The 20038-nt window shown below is 50.4% G+C and overlaps 1 protein-coding gene across 1 annotated transcript; it reads left to right on the forward strand.

Annotated features, from left to right (window-relative positions):
* Nucleotides 1–11154: 11154 nt before the first annotated feature.
* Nucleotides 11155–12162, forward strand: GPR174 (G protein-coupled receptor 174; the record flags this gene model as incomplete). Its single annotated transcript, XM_082488460.1, has 1 exon — nucleotides 11155–12162. The coding sequence occupies exon 1, from the start codon at nucleotides 11179–11181 to the stop codon at nucleotides 12160–12162; it is 984 nt and encodes a 327-aa protein (XP_082344586.1). The 5' UTR covers nucleotides 11155–11178.
* Between the last annotated feature and the right edge of the window lie 7876 nt (nucleotides 12163–20038).

Here is a 20038-nt window from a genome sequence, read left to right on the forward strand (position 1 = left end):
AACGCTTTCTAGGGCCCCACAAGGAAGAGGGAAGATTGCTTTCCTCTGCTAAAAATACCATTTTCTTCCCTCCATGACCGCATGCTTCCAGTCCAGCCCCAGCAAAGCAACTTTGCCTCTGGAAAACCACTCAGCCTCAGCTCTCGGCAGAGCTCGCACCACCTACCCGGTAGCGAGACTTAGACTCCGATGGTTTTTGGCACAGTGCTAGCAGCCACCACTGCTGGCGACGAGCTGCTTCTCCGTCCACCCACCGCACACCAAAGAGAGGGGGAAAGGCTGCACCTGGCAGAGGAACACACACCCCGACCTCAATTCGGAGCGCAACCCTAAACACACAGAAAGCGAATCTTGCTGCTGTAAACCAAGCCGAGCCAGGGAGCGATTTTCCAGACAGTCATGATTTCATCAGACCCGACTCCAATTTTTTGATTCAGGGCCTCAGCCAGCAGCACCCTGTGAAGCCCAACTCACTGGTGTTCAGCGTGACAGCACCATTTTAGAGACCCAGGGATGTCCATCAGTCCCTCCTGCGCTGCAGGGTCCTGTTCACCACACAAGGGAAAGGGCTTTGGGAACTCTGCGTCGATGCCAGGGCCGCAGTCAGCACTCCTCTGAGAAACAGTCAACGCCTCAACCTTGCAGCAGTCAGCAAGTCCTTTCCAGCAGGAGTTGCCACACCAGTTGCTTGGACTTACTCCTCTTAACAGGGGATTTTTTGTTTTTTAAAGAAAGTTTCCCGGCTGTAGGCGGATAGGGCAGGCACCGAGGCTAGGGGAGGAATATACAGAACTTTTTAGCCCCCAGCCTGGTGATGCACAGCTGCATCCCTGGCTCTGTGCAGCCCTGCCGACGCTGGGAGCTGTGGGCAAGAGCCCAGCACACCCACGGGCAGCGGGGTCAGGGTCCTGCGCCTGCTCCCCCTTTGCAAACCCACTCCTGCCCGGTGCGTGCCCTTCCCCGGGCTCCTCCTGGGTCGTCACCGAATAAAGCATCACCAGCCATGTGGAGAGAAGACGGGCATGTGACCTATTCTCTTGAATTATTTCTATTAAAGACCGTCGGTGCAGACCAGAAATACCTTAGCAGTTTCTTTCTGAATATCTCCTACGAGGTCATGAAGCACCAGCTTAAATGAACTGAAAATTTACATTTTTAAAAAAAATTGGAAGTATGAGATAAAAATACAAGATAAAATTTTATCTTATACTGTAAAATAATGGCTTTGTGATTTGGTTCCCAGCTCCAATTTCTGCTAATTTTTGGTGGCCTCAATTATGACAGGTTTGGGGAGGATCCGGCCAGCACTGCCACTGCACAGCCTGTACTGGGGGACAACATGACTCGCAGACTGGCGTTCAGCTGCTGGAAAAGGCGAGCTGGGGAGGGCACCCGGAGGTTCCCACCCACGCACCCCCAGACAGGGCTGAGCCGCCACACGCAACGGCTCCTGGAGTGACGGGAAACGGGATGGATGCTGGCGGCAACGTATGCCGGCTGCACACAGAGCACAGCACCAGCAAAACAGGATATGGTTATGCTCTGAAAGGTGTTTTTGATACAAAATAGTCTATCCGTACAGTAAATACACTCGCTGCCTGAAGCGCAGACCATGCTTTCTTATAAATAGGCTGGCTTCTGCGGAAATGAAAGTGCAAAATAGAGCATCCATCACACATTTGATTAGGAAAAGAAAGTAAGAGATCATCTTCAGAGCCCAGGTGCTGTTCAGCCACAGCGGGGTTGGTACTGCCTTTATTCGGGGGGCTGGCCCCAACTCTGCCGTCTATTGAAGCGGTGTCCAAACCACCCCCTGTTCCCCTTTGCAGAGGCGGGGGGGTGCCGGGGTCACACGAGGGAAGGCTGGCAGAGCAGGGACAGAGCCGGGGCAGAGCCTGGGGACCGCCAGGGTTCACATCACACGATCTGGGGGTGTGTGGGGAGGAAATAAAAGGTTTTTCTTTAAACCACTATGGTGAAAACACTTTGCAAAGCATCAGAGCGCACGGCGGAGGCAGCTGCCAGGAGGCGCTGGCAAGCACGGGGAAGGCTGTGCATCCCAGATCCCACTGCAATTACGGAAATGCTCCAGGACTAATTGGGAACCGAGCTGGCATCCTGCACCGAGGTCTCAGCACATCTCCCAGGAGACTCCACAACAGCAACGAGTCCCATTTAAGCAATAAACCCCAAACCTCCACTGCTTCGAGTCCAAAAGCACCAGCAGATTAATCCATTCCCGCACTCAAGGGGACAACTCTGCAGCAAAGATCCCACAGTGCTGAAAGCTCTACCTCCCACACAAGATTAATTAAGGCACATTAAGTAATCAGCAGGCTTCAAAAATGGCTAGAAGCTTTAACTAGTAGGATTATTAACAGCTGAAACAGGCAAGCGCCTGTGTGTTTCAGGAGGTGCAAGCTGCAAAGCCCCAGCGAGGAGCTGTGCCACCGCAGGGATGACAAACTGGGCACACTGCGAGGCTATAAAAGCCTGTGATGTGCCCAAGAGATTAATTTCCTATAAGCCACAATAAATAGGAGTATACAGAGCTACAAACCCCTGCCATAAGCTGGAATTGTTATACGAGTAAAACAATAATGTTTCAAAGGAGTAGGTGTCACTGAGACCCTGGCACCCGCTGCGAGCACGTGGTGGTGTGGTGGGGACACCGCAGTGGACCGCACTGCCTGGCCCCCAAGCGCTTGTATGACCCTTCTGCAGAGCTGCAACCCTCTCCAGAAGCCACACTGCAAAATAAGTCCTGTTCTCCTGAGCAGACATGCAATACGAATAAACGCAAATTCAAAACTCGCAAATAATTTTAAGTTGGATTGCTATAGAAATGGCTAGAAAAAGTATAACCAATTGAATTAAGAATCCTCAAACCTGCCTGTTCTTAAAAAGAAAAAAAAATATAAAATTTAATGCTTCTTGAGCTAGAGTCCCCCAGATGGATAACTACAGAAGTGCTACTTCTTCAGTCAGCGAGTGTACACAGGCAGGCGAGCAGCCTGTGCCGCGGCCAGCACCACCCTCTGCCGATGGCCATCGCCTGCCCAGCACCCGGCAGGCACAGAGGTGGGGGGGCCAGGGGTGGCTCGGGAACATGGTGACACGGCTTCGTGGCACAAGCATTCATTTGGGGGGGCAGCATCCTTGGCTCTGGCCCTGGATTGCTCTGTGCAAGGTGAAGAAAGCCACCGAATAAGAAAATAACAACCACGGAGAACTTTCTGCTTTTGGGGAAGCCCAAACTGGACCATGGTCAGCTTCAGTGGGACTTTCTGAAGCCCCCCAAAAAGCACTGGGTGTGGGGACCTGCAGCACGGGAGTAAAAACATCCAGATGGGAGTGAAGGAACCTTTCTCGGAAAGCTGGGGGAGGGAGAGGAAAAGAACAGATGAAGTATCTGGCTTCTTCAGTCTCATTAGCTCTGTGTCCTTCGGAGAAGTGGGGTCTGTGAGCAGGCACTTGCCCGCGGGACCCAGCCGGGGCCTTGAGCCCTCCGGGCCCCCCACCACCGGCAGCGGGGAGGTGACAGCATCCTCACAGCAAACAGCCAGTGCCGTGCCACAGCGGCAGTTGCCAAAACATCGCGAAACCAACACACCTTCACATATATATATATAACCACAAAAAAAGAAAGAAGAGGGGTGATGTCCGGCCGGGACGCGGGGGCAGGAGGAGTGGCAGAGCGCGCTGCCGGCCGGGGAGGGCCCCGCTCGGCTCCCACGTGGGCGCAGGCTGCGGCTCACGGCAGTTGCACTTTTGCTTTGCACGTCAAGAGAGGTGGGGACCCGCTGCCGGCACCCACGGATCAGGGCCCGCGGGGTCAAATCGGAGCAGCCCGTTGAGACAGCAAAGGTAGGACGGATATTCTTTTATCCCGGGTTATCGTTGGTTCAGGCGAATGGGTTTAAATTGTACTTTTTTTAAAGTTATTGCAACATAGTCTTGGCGGCTCTTCTTACTCGCACTAGAATTGCTGAGAGGGGATGGGGACACTCCACCGAGAGGCAGGAGGGCGCAGCATTAACCACCAACCCCTGTGAATCTCCGAAAGTAAGCGGGTAGAAACGAGGAGATGCAGGCTAAGCCCAGGTAGGGGCGAGGAGCTAATATCTCCACTTATCAGAAGAGCGAGTGCCTGTAAGTGCTCGTGAGATGCTCTGTGTATCCGAGGGAGAGGAAGAGTACGGCTTAAGCTAAAACAGCCAGCCATGAAGTTGCAAACCGTATTTTCTATTCCTGTTACATGAGTATCAGGAAGCTGTGTTTAAGAATAACACCAACTGCAGCGATTCTTAACCTTTGAAAAACCCACAGCTGCTCGTGAAGGGACTTGTCAATACATGGACTTTTTGAGGCCATACAGCCCCATCGCCACAAGCACGGCGATAACTGGTCTGATTTACTCATTACTCCGGGTCTCACTTGGGTTCGTCTCACTGTATTTGTTCAACAGATTTTCTTAAATGGTCCGTTCCCCGCAAGAGGCAGTACGCTGACTTTCCACTGGCGATTTTTCACTTAATTGCGAGAACCCGGGGAGGGAGGAGGCAGGGTTATCTGTGCCACCACCGCTGCTCACAGCCCAGCAAGCGCAAGCACATGGCTGTGTGTCCCTAGGGGTGGGCGCCGACAGTTTGAGTCGAAAACTCGCAGCTTTGGTACTCCTTACTGTGCACATCTACCAGGGACATCAGGGTGTGCCAGGAAGGGAGAAGAGGGGTGGGGGATTAGGCTAATACACAACACTGCTTCTGCGGGTTTATTTTCCCTTCATAACCAGGGTAAATATTAACAAAGGGGTCAAGAGCTTTCACGAAGGATTAAAAGGCAAAAGCAGCATATTTCACACGGCATTAAACCAGAGCATTTATTTTTCCCTGCATATTCTTGGAATTTACCCAGCCAAAATCCCCCTGGTGTCCCCGGCTGCCTGCCCGCCTGACTCACCGCTCACCAGCGCACAGCCCATCCCCTCTTAGAGGGGTCATAGAATGATCTGGGTTGGAAGGGACCTTAAAGATCACCCAGTTCCAGCCTCCCCCCCCTCCCCCCGTGATGGACAGGGACACACTTTCCACTGGACCAGGTTGCTCAAAGCCCTGTCCAGCCTGGCCTTGAACACCTCCTGTGATGGGGCAGCCACAGCTCCTCTGGGCAACCTGGGCCAGTGTCTCACCACCCTCACAGTAGAGTGTTTCTTCTTAATATCTAATCTAGATCTCCCCTCTTTCAGGTTAAAACCATTACCCCTCATCCTATCACTACACTCCCTGATAACGAGTCCCTCCCCATCCTTCCTGTAGGTCTCCCCGGAGCCTTCTCTTCTCCAGGCTGAACAACCCCAACTCTCTCAGCCTGTCCTCATAGGAGAGGTGCTCCAGCCCTCTGGTCATTTTTGTGGCCCTTCTCTGGACCCGCTCCAACAGGTTCATGTCCTTCTTGTGCGGAGGAATCCGAAGTGGGATGCAATACTCTTCCCAGTGAGACCCCGCCAGGGCTCCAGCCCCACAGCCCCTTCCCAAAACTTCAGTGCCAGACCCACAGTCTCCCTCAAGCTGACACTGCAGCTCCACTGCTCCTCCCAGCAGGGACATGGGCGGAAAGGTAGGGACCACAGGCAAGGCAGAGGGTAGGCATGCCATGGAAACACTCAGTTACCTCAATAATGAGCAAATGAGACATTAATGAAAAACAAATAGAAAGAAACCTTCTCATTCTGCTGTGCCAATGCCCCGCAGCCCTAACCTGTAAGAGCTTGGCTGTTTCGCTGCCTTTTTTTTTTTTTCCCCTGGAACAAACATTCACCACCTTTAGTGACTCAAGTTTCAGGTAACCACAGAAATGGGATGGGTTGAACAGGCACCTGCTCAGGTACTCCGCAACAGAGCCACAGTGCGAAAGCCGCTCTCATCCATATTGCTTTGCAAACACAGCGTTCACAAGTATATTCCAGCAACCGCAAGTACGCCATGTGCGTGGTGCCGCACAGATGCTGACACAGGACAGCTGTGTCAGCGGGGGGATGCTCTGGAGGCCGCTGGTACCCAGGCTGGGCAGTGCTGCTGCTGGGACCCCGGAGGTGCCCGGGCAGGGGTAAGGTGCGCAGGGAACACGGGGGGTCGGGGTTCACACTGCGTCAGGACAAGCACAGGAGGCCTTGAGGATGCCCGACAAAAGCACTGCCTCTGTGGGCAGATGCTACCAAAGAGCTAAATAGAGAGAAATCGCCACAATTGGCACAACAAGAGGCAATGTTGCTCCTATGGAAGAGGCTATAAAATCCATTACCTACCAGAAAACCACTTCAAGGGAGAAAAGCCTTTATCCTCCTCTAACATTTTTAAGAAGAACTAAAAAGCAATCCTGTGCAAGGATCAGTTTATATTTCTATCATTTTCAGTTAATACCTTTTAGTTATTACTACTAGCAGCTACCTCTGCCAAAATAAGACAGCGGCACTTCAGGTGACATAGAAAACAAGTGGTTAGCGGGAGAAACCTGGCACAGGACACTGCTGCCCTGCTCTGGTCCCTGGGCCAGCTCCCATGTCCCCGCATCCCCAGCGGACCACACAGGGAGGGACAGAGCCACCACTGCACCACCTCTATTTGTGCAACTTCAGCAGGAAACTAAATTTCTATCTGAAATTACCCTTGTGCACGCTCTCCTTTTATTTTAGGCTGTGCAGGAGGAGGAAAAATAGAAGAGACATCCCAGCCAGCAGCACACCTAAGAGGGTAAGTCAGCAGATGACAGCAGGTACCGGGGCAGCACCAGCTGCTGCTCTGCCCATCTCCCCTCTGCCACAGGCTTTAGGTGCTTTTGCAGCATAAATACCAGCCCCACACCAAACATGGAGTGCCTACAGACCCCCTGCTCACCTGGGCCAGCAGCCCTCCTTGCAAGAATGGTGCTCAGTGGCAGGATCCATCCAGGCCAATCTCTTACCCCAGTCCTGGGAGAGAGCAGGAGGTCTTTGGCAGCATCCTGAGTTCCCTAAGGACTTGAGCTCCCAGAGGGGACCAGGCATGATGCTGCAGCACCTACAAACAGTGCCCAGCCATGGGGTGCTTCCCCCAAGCTGGTTTAAGAGCCTCTCCTCTACCGAGCTGGGTTTTAAGGGCTGCTGTGGCTTTGCTTCCTGCGGTAAAACTCACAGGATTTGCTAACGAGGGTCCCGCGTTGACCCGGGCAGCTATAACCGTCCTCAGGTGAGGAGCCTGATTACTCATGGAGGGTGTGATGGGCTCTGGTGTGGGCACGGGGCAGAGCCCCGCTGCATCCCGGGCCCACGGGTGCTGTGGCTGTGAGTGACTGCTCCCCCATCCCCATCCCCAGCTCCATTCCCAGCTCCTGCTCATCTAGAGCATGCGGATATATATGGCTGCCCCTTAGCACATAGAAAATACTTTACACAATAAGTGCCCAGCTTTAGCAAGTGTTAACGAGCCCTGGTTGTAAAAGCTGGCAACAAAACTTACCTGGTGTTTCTGACTCATTAAGTACAAATGAGAAGTCTTCATCCGTTGCCCTGACGTGGCAGACTGCGGGGTCTCCTCGGCAAAATACAGGGGGGAAAAACCATTTGGGGGAAGAAGGAAGCCGTGCCTGGGGAGAGTCTCGCACCTACCCCCACAGCCAGCCCTTCTCCCCCCCCCCCCGGCCACCCCGTGCCAAGGGGAAGCAAGCACAGAGCATGCGAAACAAAATTTCCTCTTTCTGGAGCTTTTTTTAGCATCCTGCTGGTTTTTACCTAGCATGTTTGGCTGAACTTTGCAATGTTACTGCTCGGGATTTCCAAAGCGCAGTTTCTCACATTGCCGTGTTTTTACCCCCGCTCTGAGGGCGGCCGCTCCTGCCGGGGAGTTTCTGGGTGCCCTGGGTGAGCACCCTCGCCACTCCCCGCCTTCCGCTGGGCTGTCCGGCACCCCCCGTGCCGCGGGGCCGCAGCCCCAGGGAGAGGCAGGAGGTGCTGCCGGCGCATCCCTGCCCCGGGGCCGGAGGGAGCAGGGGACGGTGCTGCGGGAAAGTTGCTGTGCAGTGGGGACGGGGAGAAATTTTTAAAAATCGGTGGAAGAAGGTCTGGGTGATGCGGGTTTGGGGCTTTATCTTGCAAACGCCCCATAGATGCTCCCCAGGCAGTCGTAGCCCTGCCCGAGCAGTGTCCGCAGGAGCGGTGCCGGCTGGCACACGTACCTCTGCAGGAGTGGGACACTGTATGGGCAGCCACTGATGGCACCGCAAAGTGACCCGTGCTCCTCGCTGCTGGTGCTTCAGAGCAAACTTCGGGCAAGAAGTTGAGACATTCTGGGTGAAAAAAAGTGAAAATCAACCCAAGGCAAAGCTGTGCAGCTCCTCACGAGCCACCCTCGCTCCGCCGGGCCCGCTGCCCACGTCCTAGGGAACAGTGCTGGTATCTGGAAGACCAAGAGGAATGGAGGAGCTCTCTGGGAGTGAGCGGATGCACCCGGTCACTGGTGCCCTGGCCCTGCTGCCTGGGCACAGCCCAGGGACATACAACACCACCGCTGTTTTGCTCAGACACCCTGGCAGGACCAGGACCTGGACAGGAAGCCCGGACACATCATGTTGAGGAGTTTGCTGTAACAATAAAGATGGGCACGTCTTCGCAGGGCCTCAGCATCGCCATGGAAAACCTACATGAAAGAGAGCATCCCTCTCATCCTCTATAAGCACCAGTCCCCACTAAGCAGCTTTGGATGCTTTCCCAGCACAGCCCGCTCTGCCTGTACCTATACTCAGCATTTTTTCAAGCCCAGCAAGGCAATTTCCAACCACCTGGCCAACTGGTTTGGCTCGATCCCAGTACAGAGGAGAAGGGAGGAGAAACCCACCCGAAGCGGGTGCCACTGTCAGGAATCCCCAGAGGGGTTAACCAGCTCTGAAGCCCCAGGGAACCCCAGGGCATGACAGGTACTGTCAAAAACCAGCCACATCCACAACCCCCTCTCAGTTACTTGTGCCAGTAGAGCTCCAGCAAATGGAAACCGAAGCCCTCGGCCCAAGTTACCCACTAGTGACAGATAAAACCTAACGAGTATGGGAGCACCAATTAGTTTTCCTGCATGACGAAGAGATTACTCACATTTCTAGAATTAGTCATGCAGGTTTGTGCATCGGACATTGGGTGGAGAATTAATAAAAGGATTGGAAAGTCTCTGAACAGAAGGCTAATTAACTCTACGGCTTATTAATCGTAGCTTCTGAAGTTTAACGGGATTATTTCACAAGCCATTTTGCTCAGCTGGTTATGTTAGATGCTGGTTCCCTGCAAGAAAGGAAGACATCTCAGTCTCATTGGACTCGTTACTCAATGGTATGCAAGAGCAACTACACAAATAGACACAGAAAAGCTGTGTGTGTCCCCGTCCCCCCCATCCCCGTTTCCTTTTGTAGATTTTCAGTTTCCACCCAAAGCAACTTCAAAGTTTCAGTGCAATCACACTGGCAAGCGCTGAACATTGGCTTCATTAAGAAATGTTCACATTTTAATGCCTATACTCAAAGCACAGGAAAAAACATCAGGGTTTGCAGCAGGATATAATTTTGCCTTTATAAATCTGCCTCTGGCATCTTGGTTGGTACCTACAAACTTTTCCGACTTGGACCTGTAGGTTAATTCTTCATGCTGAAGCAAAAGCCAAACCTGAGAGAGAGGTTTGGGAGAGAGGTCTCTGGGCAGAGTTCTGAATTTCCTCTATATTTATCAGATCTGGGGTTGTTTTTTGTTTATTTTTTTTTTTTTTGTCTGACAGATTCGGATAATATTAGCTGCTTACCATGCAAACAATTTAAAAATAAAGTCCACCTACAGTCATCTTAGTGACGATATCTGGTATTTCCAACAGCCACAGCAGTCACGTGCAAGGTGGGTAAGAGAAAGACTTAGGAAAAGCAGTTGTGAGAAAGTAAAATTTAATATAATGCCAGCAGTTCTTCAGCAAAAGCTGTTTAATAAGTGGGCAACTTGTCCCCACTTGCATACAAATATAATTTATATTCTATTTATGAACGATAAATGAAAAAGTCGACCCCGGTTTGGTGAAAGCCACTGACTTGGGACTTCCACTTTGTGCCGCAGTGGCTGCACCGGTGGAAAATGTTCATTTCTCAGCCGCGTGTGTCAGGCTCATTTACATAAGGAGCAGATTTCGTTCTGTCATTTTCTCAGCTGTCTGTAGCTGTGGTGCAGGTGGGAAGTTTCTCAAGGGCTTTCCTGGGAAGACGAGGGGAGCATTAAACTCGTGAGCGCCGTGCGAGGCGAGAGCATCCCTCTGCCCGCAGCGGGGCAGCGAGGAGGGATGCAGACTTACCAGAGCATCTGTGCGCTGGCCATGCGTTCGGGCACGGGGAGACCAACGCGACCAGAGGCAAAGGGAACTTTGGGTGGAAAAGCTGGAGCTGGAAAAGACGCAGCTGCAGAAATCCGGCAGCAAGTTAAATACACCCTGTGACTGGTGGTGATTTCTGCTTGGTACAGCATGGCAGGCTGCTTTGTAGCAGCAACTAAACACGTCTTCTATTTATTCCTCAGTGGTTTTGCACCTGCCTTCACTGGGCGAGCTATGGTGCTTGTTAGGCGGGAGGAGAGCTGCCCACCACTGGTGCCACTAGCAATAGGTTTCTGCTAGAGAAATGCTCCTACCGCTTTTGCAGCCTTTCCTAGACCTTTTGCTTTTTAAGACCTGTGTCTCCCCGCAGTGTTATAACTGCACCTCTCTGTCTTTCAGCCACGTCGGTTTCCAAACTCCGGTGTTGAGAGAAGTGGCTAAAATGCCACCCGAAAGGTGACAGAGGTGCAGCTCCAGTGATGAACTGTCAACTGCTTCGGCACCCAACAATGCATTTCTAGGCGTGGATGCCCTCCCTGTCGATCCTACAAGCCACTAGAGTAAGGTCTGGTAACTTCTGACAAAGAGCATGAGCAAAGCACATAAGCAGGACTTCAATTAACTCACACGCCCCATAACAATGCTCCTCCCCAGAGTGGACATGATGATCTGGTAACCAAAGCCTCACACACGGCTGCCAGGGCTGAACCTTTTTATTTAAGCACCAGCAGCCCGAGGACAACCTGGCTGCAGGACGCGAGTGAGGAACATGATACCATGCCGGGGCTGAGCACGGATCTGGAGCACAACCATGACGAACAGTTCGACCTGCACTGAAACAGACCTCAGGCCCTACTATGCGATTACGTACACTTTCATCCTGATCCCTGGACTAATAGGAAACACGTTAGCTTTGTGGGTCTTTTACGGGTACATGAAAGAGACTAAAAGGGCCGTAATATTTATGATCAATTTAGCCATTGCTGACTTATCGCAGGTTTTGTCCTTGCCCCTGAGGATTTTCTACTACTTGACCAAGACGTGGCGATTTGGAAGCGGTCTCTGCATGCTTTGCTTCTACCTGAAGTACGTCAATATGTACGCGAGCATCTACTTCTTGGTCTGCATCAGCGTAAGACGATATTTGTTTCTTATGCACCCATTCAAATTCAGTGACTGCAAACGCATCTGTGATGTGTACATCAGCATCGTTGGGTGGGTCGTGGTCTGCGTTGGCTGTTTGCCTTTCCTGCTTCTCAGACTTCACAACAGTGACAATAACACCACGTGTTTTGTGGATCTCCCCGTACAGGACGTTGGCCTTCCCACCTCCATTGCAATGGTGACGATAGGTGAATTGGTGGGGTTCGTAACACCCCTACTTATCATCTTGTACTGCTCGTGGAAGACTATCTTATCACTAAAAGAACAAAATTCTGCTTCACATGACCTTGGAGAGAAAAAAAAGGCTTTAAAGATGATCCTCACCTGTGCTTTGGTATTTCTGATTTGCTTTGCACCTTATCATATCAGCTTTCCACTAGATTTCTTCGTCAAAACCAACAAGATTAAAAACGGGTGCGTCCAGAAGGTGATCTCGGTGTTTCACGTTGTAGCTTTGTGCCTCGCCAGCTTGAACTCCTGCGTGGACCCAATCATCTACTACTTTACTACAGAGGAATTCAGGAGACGCCTTTCCAGGCAGGATTTGCAAGACAGCATTCAGCTCGACAGCCTCAGTTACGTGAGGAAGCACTCCAGAGACGTGCTCAGGGTGGACACCACGTACTGCTAGCGCTGGCCTTCCCCAAACGGTCGCCAGGACTTCAAATGTTCACTATATTTTGGGGTTTGGTGCAATTTCCCCCCCCTCCCCAGGACACTGAGAGCGATGACTGAGACAAGCTGCTTCTGATTTCAGTGAGGGTTGGAGAAAAACAAACAAAACCCCCAACCTGACTGAAAATATGTTGATTTAGTACTTTGGTTGCAAATTTTCTCTGACTATAAGTAACACCGTGTAAGTCCCACGGGCCCTATTTCTAAGCTGGGCAGCCAGGAGCGGGTAGCTTTGGCAGTAGGAGGAAGATGCGGACCCCTGGCAAGAGGTGATGCTGTGCCCCGTTGTCACTGGTGGAGCCATTACCCGGCCTTGTCCTGGTCACGCACCCAGACTTCAGCGAGAGGCAGCAAAGATTTTGGAGTCTTGCTATACAGAAAGAATACGATCCTAAAAATTAGCAGGTGACACAGACTTACATTTTTCTGAAGCGGAAGACAATCCAGGAGTGACTCATTTCTGTGGAGAGTGCCATAGCCTGCCTCAAACCATGCTGACCACGGAGCAAGGAGCGTAAGGTGGCCCCAGAGGACTCGCTATTTAAATAATTAACCAAGCCTCCATTTCGGGGTGTAGCAAATGACATACCCCCAAATCACAAAGTCACTGAAGCATCCAGACACTATTTTTCTGCCATCAGTTCCCATTTCTGGCTCGAAAGCCACATGGTTTGAAGCCTTGGATAAGCTTTAACCACAGGGCTGTGCTTTGAGGGGATTTGTTCAGGCTAGACGTCCATTTCAGGTCCTCTTTTCACCAGAGATGGCGCAAATTATTTCCCTTTCACTTATAACTGACCCTGCGCCATCACATCTACTCTTCATTAATAGCAGTGTGATTAAAACACAGTCAGAGGAACCAAACCTTTCCGAAGTTTACTGTAACGGGAACTAAACTCACTATATGCAGAGTCAAAGGTGCCACCCAACCGGCTAGGAGAGATTTTTAAAAGGCTCAAATGCGGATACATTTTTAATAATTTCTTTAAAATCAAACAACAGAAGCTTTGAGCTGGACTGGTATTTCATTTGCACCTTCTTGCAAAAGTTATTTTTCTGTGAACATTTGAAATGTTACATTTTGAAATGTAAACATACTGTGATGATATTAGGTTTTATTTAATGCAAATGTTGTTTTATAGATTTAATTTATAAAAAAAATATATATTGTAGAAAAATTATGGGAATCTCAGAGTGCTGGAACACAGAAAGACCTTTTTTCTTTTTAAAAACCCTTCTATATAATAAAACAAAACTCCACCACCTCATCCCTTACGGGAGTCTGAGCCACTGTGTCTGTACCTGAGTGTCAGCTGAGTAAGCACTGCTAATTCATGGAAACCATGAAGCACACTGTAATTTGTTCACAGCAACGAAAAAAATATCTATTTTTTTTTATTTCCTGTTGTATATGATAAAAAAAAAAAATCCTTTAAAAAAAAAAATTCCTGGCCCACTCTGCCCTCTGTAACTGCCTGCGTCGCCAATACACGCTTACACGGGCCGGCACAGGGCAGCACTTGGATCGCCGCCGCCTCTCGAGCAGCTGCAGAGCAGTTTAGATGCCTTTTCAAAATTATTTTAACCTCTTTCTTGCGCTGGGGACAAAAGCAGAACACTGGCTTGCAAAGGGACAAAACACACTGCTGCAAACAGCAGCAGCTCACCTGCCCCCCACGAGAGGTTTACCAAGACGACGTGAATTCCTCTAGCAGAAGGCCAGCACCGGCACAAGCCCATCACCGCCCTTTCTGGCCACTGTCCCCCATCCCCGGCCGCATGGGAGGGGAGCAGGACGGCCCTGCACAACCCCCGAGAGCTACTTTTAGCTTCTGAGGGGAAAAGATGTTACACAAAGTGGTGTCAGAAGTTCAGAGATTGATCAATGATAAAAACCTCAATAAGCTTAAGTTCCCCCCCCCCAGCAAATACTGTGGGTGCAACAGGGGCCGTTTCCCCCGCTGCCATAGCAATGTGGTTTATTCACATTAGCATTAACGGTCTGTTTTTACAGGAAGTCGGGTGTAATAGTGGCAGTAGCTCACATGAGCCAAGTTCAGGAGAGACCTGCCTGCCTCCCTCCCTCCCCCCCCCCCCCCCCCCGCCGGAGCAACGCTGCTCCAGGTGGGATTTGCTCGGGCCGTGCTCTCCGTCATAGAAGTCTCACAAGCCCTCGGCTGATGATTCTCCAGATGTCTGTGGCAACAAGATGTTACTTAGATCAACAGAAGGTGTATTTTCATGCCCTGTTGATGGCTTGGGATCCATGATAGCAGCCCATGGGCTTGAGCCCTGGAGCAATTGCACACCAGCAGAGAGATGCTCTGCTGCATTTCTGCCACCCAAGAAAGCCTGAAGTGGGGATGACACACAGGAGGTTTGGAGAAGACAAGTAATGCTGTGTAGCGGGCAGGAGCAATTACCATTTGATCACTTTTCTGCCCAGCTTCAAGCTCTGCACCAGGCAAAATCCAATCTTCACCTGGATGTTGCTCAGCTCTGGCTGCAGTTCTCCACTAGACTGTTCAAAGCTGCAGAAGCTGATGTTCCCAAGGAAATCTTCTCTCCAGAAAGCCTTTTGAGTAATAAATCTGGTCTGCAGCACTGGACTGGGAATCTGAATGAGAATGTAACTGAGAGAAAAAAAAACACCCCAAAACATCCCCTTTATTCTGCATGAAGTATTTCCTCTGGTTGCTCAAGAAGCATCTCTTCACCGAGAAGGTTGTTATCGCTGAGAAGCAAAGCATTAAGGTCTCGGCCAATAACCTTGCCAGGCGGACTTTGTGCTGAAGTGACTAGTGACTTTTTGACACAAACAGAGTTAGGTTTCATCAGTGCTAGGCCAAAAGAAAAGGTATTGCAGCAGCAGTGCAGACCCGGGGGAGGTCTCAGGGGATGCTTGGGGACCTTAAACTGTTCAGAAGCAGCATCAAGATTTTTTGGGAAGTCTTATTTATTCATGAAACAAGGCAAATGAGGGTGACACAGTTCTGGGTGGAAGCAGAGCTCTCAGCGTGTTTCTGAAGGCCGCACATCACAGCCCCTCCGTTTCCATCGACTCCCACACAGCCCTGCGCCTCCAAACCCACGCGCTGCGGAAAGTGCAGGCGCCGCCTGCAGCAGCTGCAGGCGATTTCATCACACCTCAAGCACCGCTTCTCACAGCTTCCTTTGTGTCATTGTCATCATGAGAAGAGACATGACGGGGGTGGTGGCGGCTGCTGCGGAAGTGGGAGTGCACGCCTGTCCCTCTTCCCATTCTCCTCTTTACACCTTTGCAAGATGGTTGTGTTGAGCCAGATCAGCAACCATCGAAGTGGCTCACTCGCTGCTGATGGTGGGCTTGGGGAGAGCGCTGGAACGCCGGGCCGTGGGCAGCAATCCTGCCCGGGCACAACCGTCCTCAACCGCTGGCATGGGGCTTCCTGCAGCCACGCTGAAAGCATTGTTCTCCAGAGCCATGAAAAGCTCTTTTCCAACCTGCGTCAAGCCGATCCCTTAAGTCCAGTGGCAGCCAATTCCCTCTTTCCGTTATATGTACATTGCTCAGAAAGATATTGCTGTTGCTTTGAGATGGCCACCTGACAACATCTTTCAGCGTTCCTTCCTCTTGCCCCACGAGCGGCCAGTTCCCTTTTCATGTCCTCTGCACAACTCGTGCCTCGGCAGAGGTGAGGTCTCACCCACGCTCGGGACCCCCAGCCACCTCCCAGGTGGGGGCAGGGCCACATGCTGATGGCCACGGCATGGATCCTCCAACATTCCCAATGTTCTCTTCATCTCTTCTGACATAACCAGCCATCGCCCATGAGCTATCCACATAACTCAAAAGATCTCCTTTCTTCATGAAAAGAGCTGACTTACAGCTCCTCTTACCTCAGCGCTGTTTTTGTTCCTCCATACACGCCTTTGCTTTTATCAGCACTAAATTTTATTTGCTGTTTTGTCATCTGGTTGCTCAATGTCCTGAGAAGACTCCTCATTTCTCTGTAGTTGGTGTTAGATATTCCTGCTCTGGTTAAGGCTGCACCAGCAGCAAACTTTGACACTTTTAACTTCAGTGTTTACTTCCTTTTTCACTTTGCTGTTAGAGGCTAAAAAAAAAAATAATCATAGAATGGCCTAGGTTGGAAGGGACCTGGAAGATCATAGAGTTCCAACCTCCCTGCCATGGGCAGGGACACCTCCCACCAGACCAGGCTGTTCAAAGCCCCGTCCAACCTGTCCTTGACCACCTCCAGGTGTTTAGTACCATCCCCAGCATCACAAAAACAGCTCATCGGCCATAAAGGCACACAGAGCACCAAACACAGCGCTGCCGGACACCACTCCTCAAACCTCAATAACTTAAAAAAACAAACAAACAAACAAAAAAAAAAAAAAACAAACCCCACCAAACAACAAAACACACACAACCAAAAACACAGCAAGTGACCCAGATACAAGGCACCCCCATCCAGTACAAAGTCAAAAAAGCAAAGATAATATCTTGTCAGAGATGGTTTGATAAATACCCTGACAAAAAGAGAGCAGATAAGCTGGACCTGTTCGGACAGTGCCTGGTTCATGCTGCCAGTTAAGTCAGGGCAGAGGAGCTCCAGCATCAGCATCTGGGCTGATAAACTGAGCTCTGTGTAAATGTGATCTATAGGATATACGTTAGTGGCCAAGAGATCTGATTTTGGAAAGAGATCCCATTACTTAAAGACATCAAGAAAAAAAATACTACTAACAAAATCCCAGAACACATCTGCAACAGCTGTTTCGCTACCACTACGTGCCATTGTAATGAGCTTATTGGGACCAGCAACTACCATCGGAGCAACCTGTTTCACTCACCCTTCTCTCTAATGCAGTGATTCACACCTCAGAATTTAACTGCATGGGTAACACTGCTGAAATACATAAATGCAGGAAGACTCTATGAATGTCTCAAAATTAAAAGAAAAATATGCCACAAACGAGAGTATTTGTGAAACTCGGGGTGAAAACATGACACGCTTGTTGGAACGAGCAGTCAGAGGTACAGGGATCTTCGTTCTGCTTATCACCAGTTCCTTCCTCCAGTGTTTCTTTAAAGGTTTCTGCTCTATTAAAGACTCATCCATAGTGTCTCGATACTGACAAGTTACCCCCAAACCTTCCCCCCCACCCCCATACTTTTTACATTGTTACCTTACCTCCTTGAGATTGAACTCCATGCAAAGACTCCTGCTGATGCCAGCAGGCTCATTAATTTCTGTTAATGAAAACACTGACCTTCCCAGGAGGAAACGAGGATGAACACCATATTTTTGGATTAGCTCCGCTGATGTGAGGAGGTGGCCTTGGTGCAGTCTCCTGAAGGCTGAACCCTTCTCCAAGGATCTGATCCACCGGAGCCAGGGCAACCACAGGAAAGAAGCACTAGAAATGTCCTTTCTCTTTGTGCTTCCAGTAGCTACAAGGGCTTGCAAGCTACATGGCTTGCTGGCCCAGTGGGCTCCTAAGCCTTGCCCTGCATTTAGGAATAATCTCCGGCTGTAACAGAGACTGCTTTTGGGCATCAATATATCTTCCTTCAGGACTGTCATCATTCTCTTCCTCAGAGAGAAACCTTCAGCCAACAGGAGGAGGTGCCTGATCCAGGGTCAGGCACATCCATCTGATACACTAAGGGCTAGTTTTAATTGTCTCTAATGATTCAGCATCACCTGAACCCCTCCGGGAGGAGCATACCCTGGTCTTAGAACATGTGGAAGTGATAAAGCTGTCACCTTGTAAGTACAGTCCTTGCCTAAAAAGGAAGGAAAATGGTTAAAATTCCTCCTTAATTTAGGAGGGGATTTGAATCCGTTTCCCCTCCTAGGAAAATGCCCTTGGCTAGTCTGTACCAGGACAGTCTCTACTCCTCCATCAAAGCAGTGGGAGAAAAAAGAAAAGATCACAGTCCAGTGGGCTGGTCCTGGGTACAGGGAACAGACACAAACATGACTTTTGGTGGTTACTACCACCTCCTCAAAGGGGAAGACCTGGGTCCTTGTTCCTGCTCCCAGCTCTATTTCTGTATCTTACGTCAAACCAACACGGGATACACTCTGTAAACATGACCAGCTGCCGGTAGGGTTTAAGTGGGGTTTTTTGATGGCAGTTAGCACTCCATTTTAAGGGATCTCCATCCTGTCCATGCGGGTGATGACTGAGCAATGGCGACCTCTAAAGAAAGCAAGTCCAGCAACACGCCCAGATGCCCCCAGAGCCTGTTTCAGCATGAGTTAGACCTCAAAGAAAAGTCCTCATCTCAAGTCAGAGCCAGTGCTCTGTCTGGGCATACACAGAGGTGCCAACATAAAGGGAGGGGAAACAAATGAAACCTCTTGGAGGTCAGGTAGCTCCATGGTGAGCAAGTGGCTGAGCTGCAGTCATCAAGATTACGATTTTTGATGCCACTCTGCTCAAATTTCCCTCCACCCCCCCCTTTTTTTTTTTTTCCCTCTAAACCTAGAATTCAGGGGGAAAAAAAACCCAACAAACTAAAAAAAACCAGAACCACCAACAAAGGTAGGATGAACACAAATGATGTAACAATTGTCATAACATTGTGAGAATTAACAAACCTCTGAACTCATCTGCCTACTCATTTTCCTAGTGGGCTCAGCAGCGATGTAAAAAGGGAATATCTTGGTAGGGCTCCAGCTAAGCAAAGGTCATGGCTTTTACCAACCACAACGTGCAGCCCCCAGCGGTCTTCTCCGAGTACCCCACGGCCAGCTTTGCCTCCCTGCTTGCCCTCCCAGGAGTCCCGAGGGAAAAACTCTATTTTAAAGTTGCGAATCCACCCAAACTCTTGCCTTGGCTGACTAGTTACTCTTATCTGCTGTCATCATGTTTATCAGTCCTGTGATTCAGTGCCATTATCTTGCACAAACTCCGCTATTACATGACACAGTTGATATTTAAAGAAATGGTAACTCCTTGTGGTCAGACAGAGGTCTGTGCAGCTAGAGAGAAAGTTCCCAGGAGACCTACGGAAAACAGAAGCTAAAACTCATACAGCTTTGAGTTTCTAGTTTAGTGAGAGGTTTCTTATTTAAGTGAATTAACACCAACCATCACAGCCGCACATCCCAGCCTGTTACTGTTGGTTGACAGTCTATAAAACCCAGAGCAGCACCAGCACAAGCCCAAAGGCAACAGCAGCGCCACTGCCCACACCGGCATGGTGCTATTCCTGCAAGTTCCTTCACCCGAAGTTTCTCCCTCTAGGTTTGTTTGCCCCAACTGACCCAGCCCAGGTGTCTTGCGTGGGACATCAAACCCCTGACGGCACTACCTCAAAAGCTCTTTGGCTGCTTCCTGGTTCAGTGGGACCTTCTACAGCAGCCACCGGCTTGGGACAGGGACATATTTTCCCTATAGAGCAGTAAGGGAGGTATTTACCCTCTAGCCCCCTATTACTTTATTATACTCAAAGAAAGCCAAAGGCCACAACAGGCTCCAAGGGACACGCCAGCTGCAGGACAGGGCCGTCCTTAGAAATATTGTTACAAATCCCAGGGAATCTCTCACAACCAAGTTGGGCAGTTCCCTTTTACCAGTAAAAGGCATGTGGCGCAGTGTCCCCAGGGAGCACATCACCCCTCGGCCCCTGCATGCTCTCCCCACCAGGGCCAGAGGCACCACGCGGCACTTCTGCCCACCACACAGCACTTCTGCCCACCACGCAAGAGGGATGAAACTGCCGGAGCTGCTACGGATGGGGAAGCAGGATGGTTTGATGTGGGGCAAGTAATCCCAATACTTACCGGGATACAAGACAGCTCCGAAACAACTGCCTCGCTTCACTTCTG

The sequence above is a fragment of the Vanellus vanellus genome (assembly GCF_965231255.1).
Source record: "Vanellus vanellus genome assembly, chromosome: 10".
Classification (NCBI taxonomy): domain Eukaryota; kingdom Metazoa; phylum Chordata; class Aves; order Charadriiformes; family Charadriidae; genus Vanellus; species Vanellus vanellus.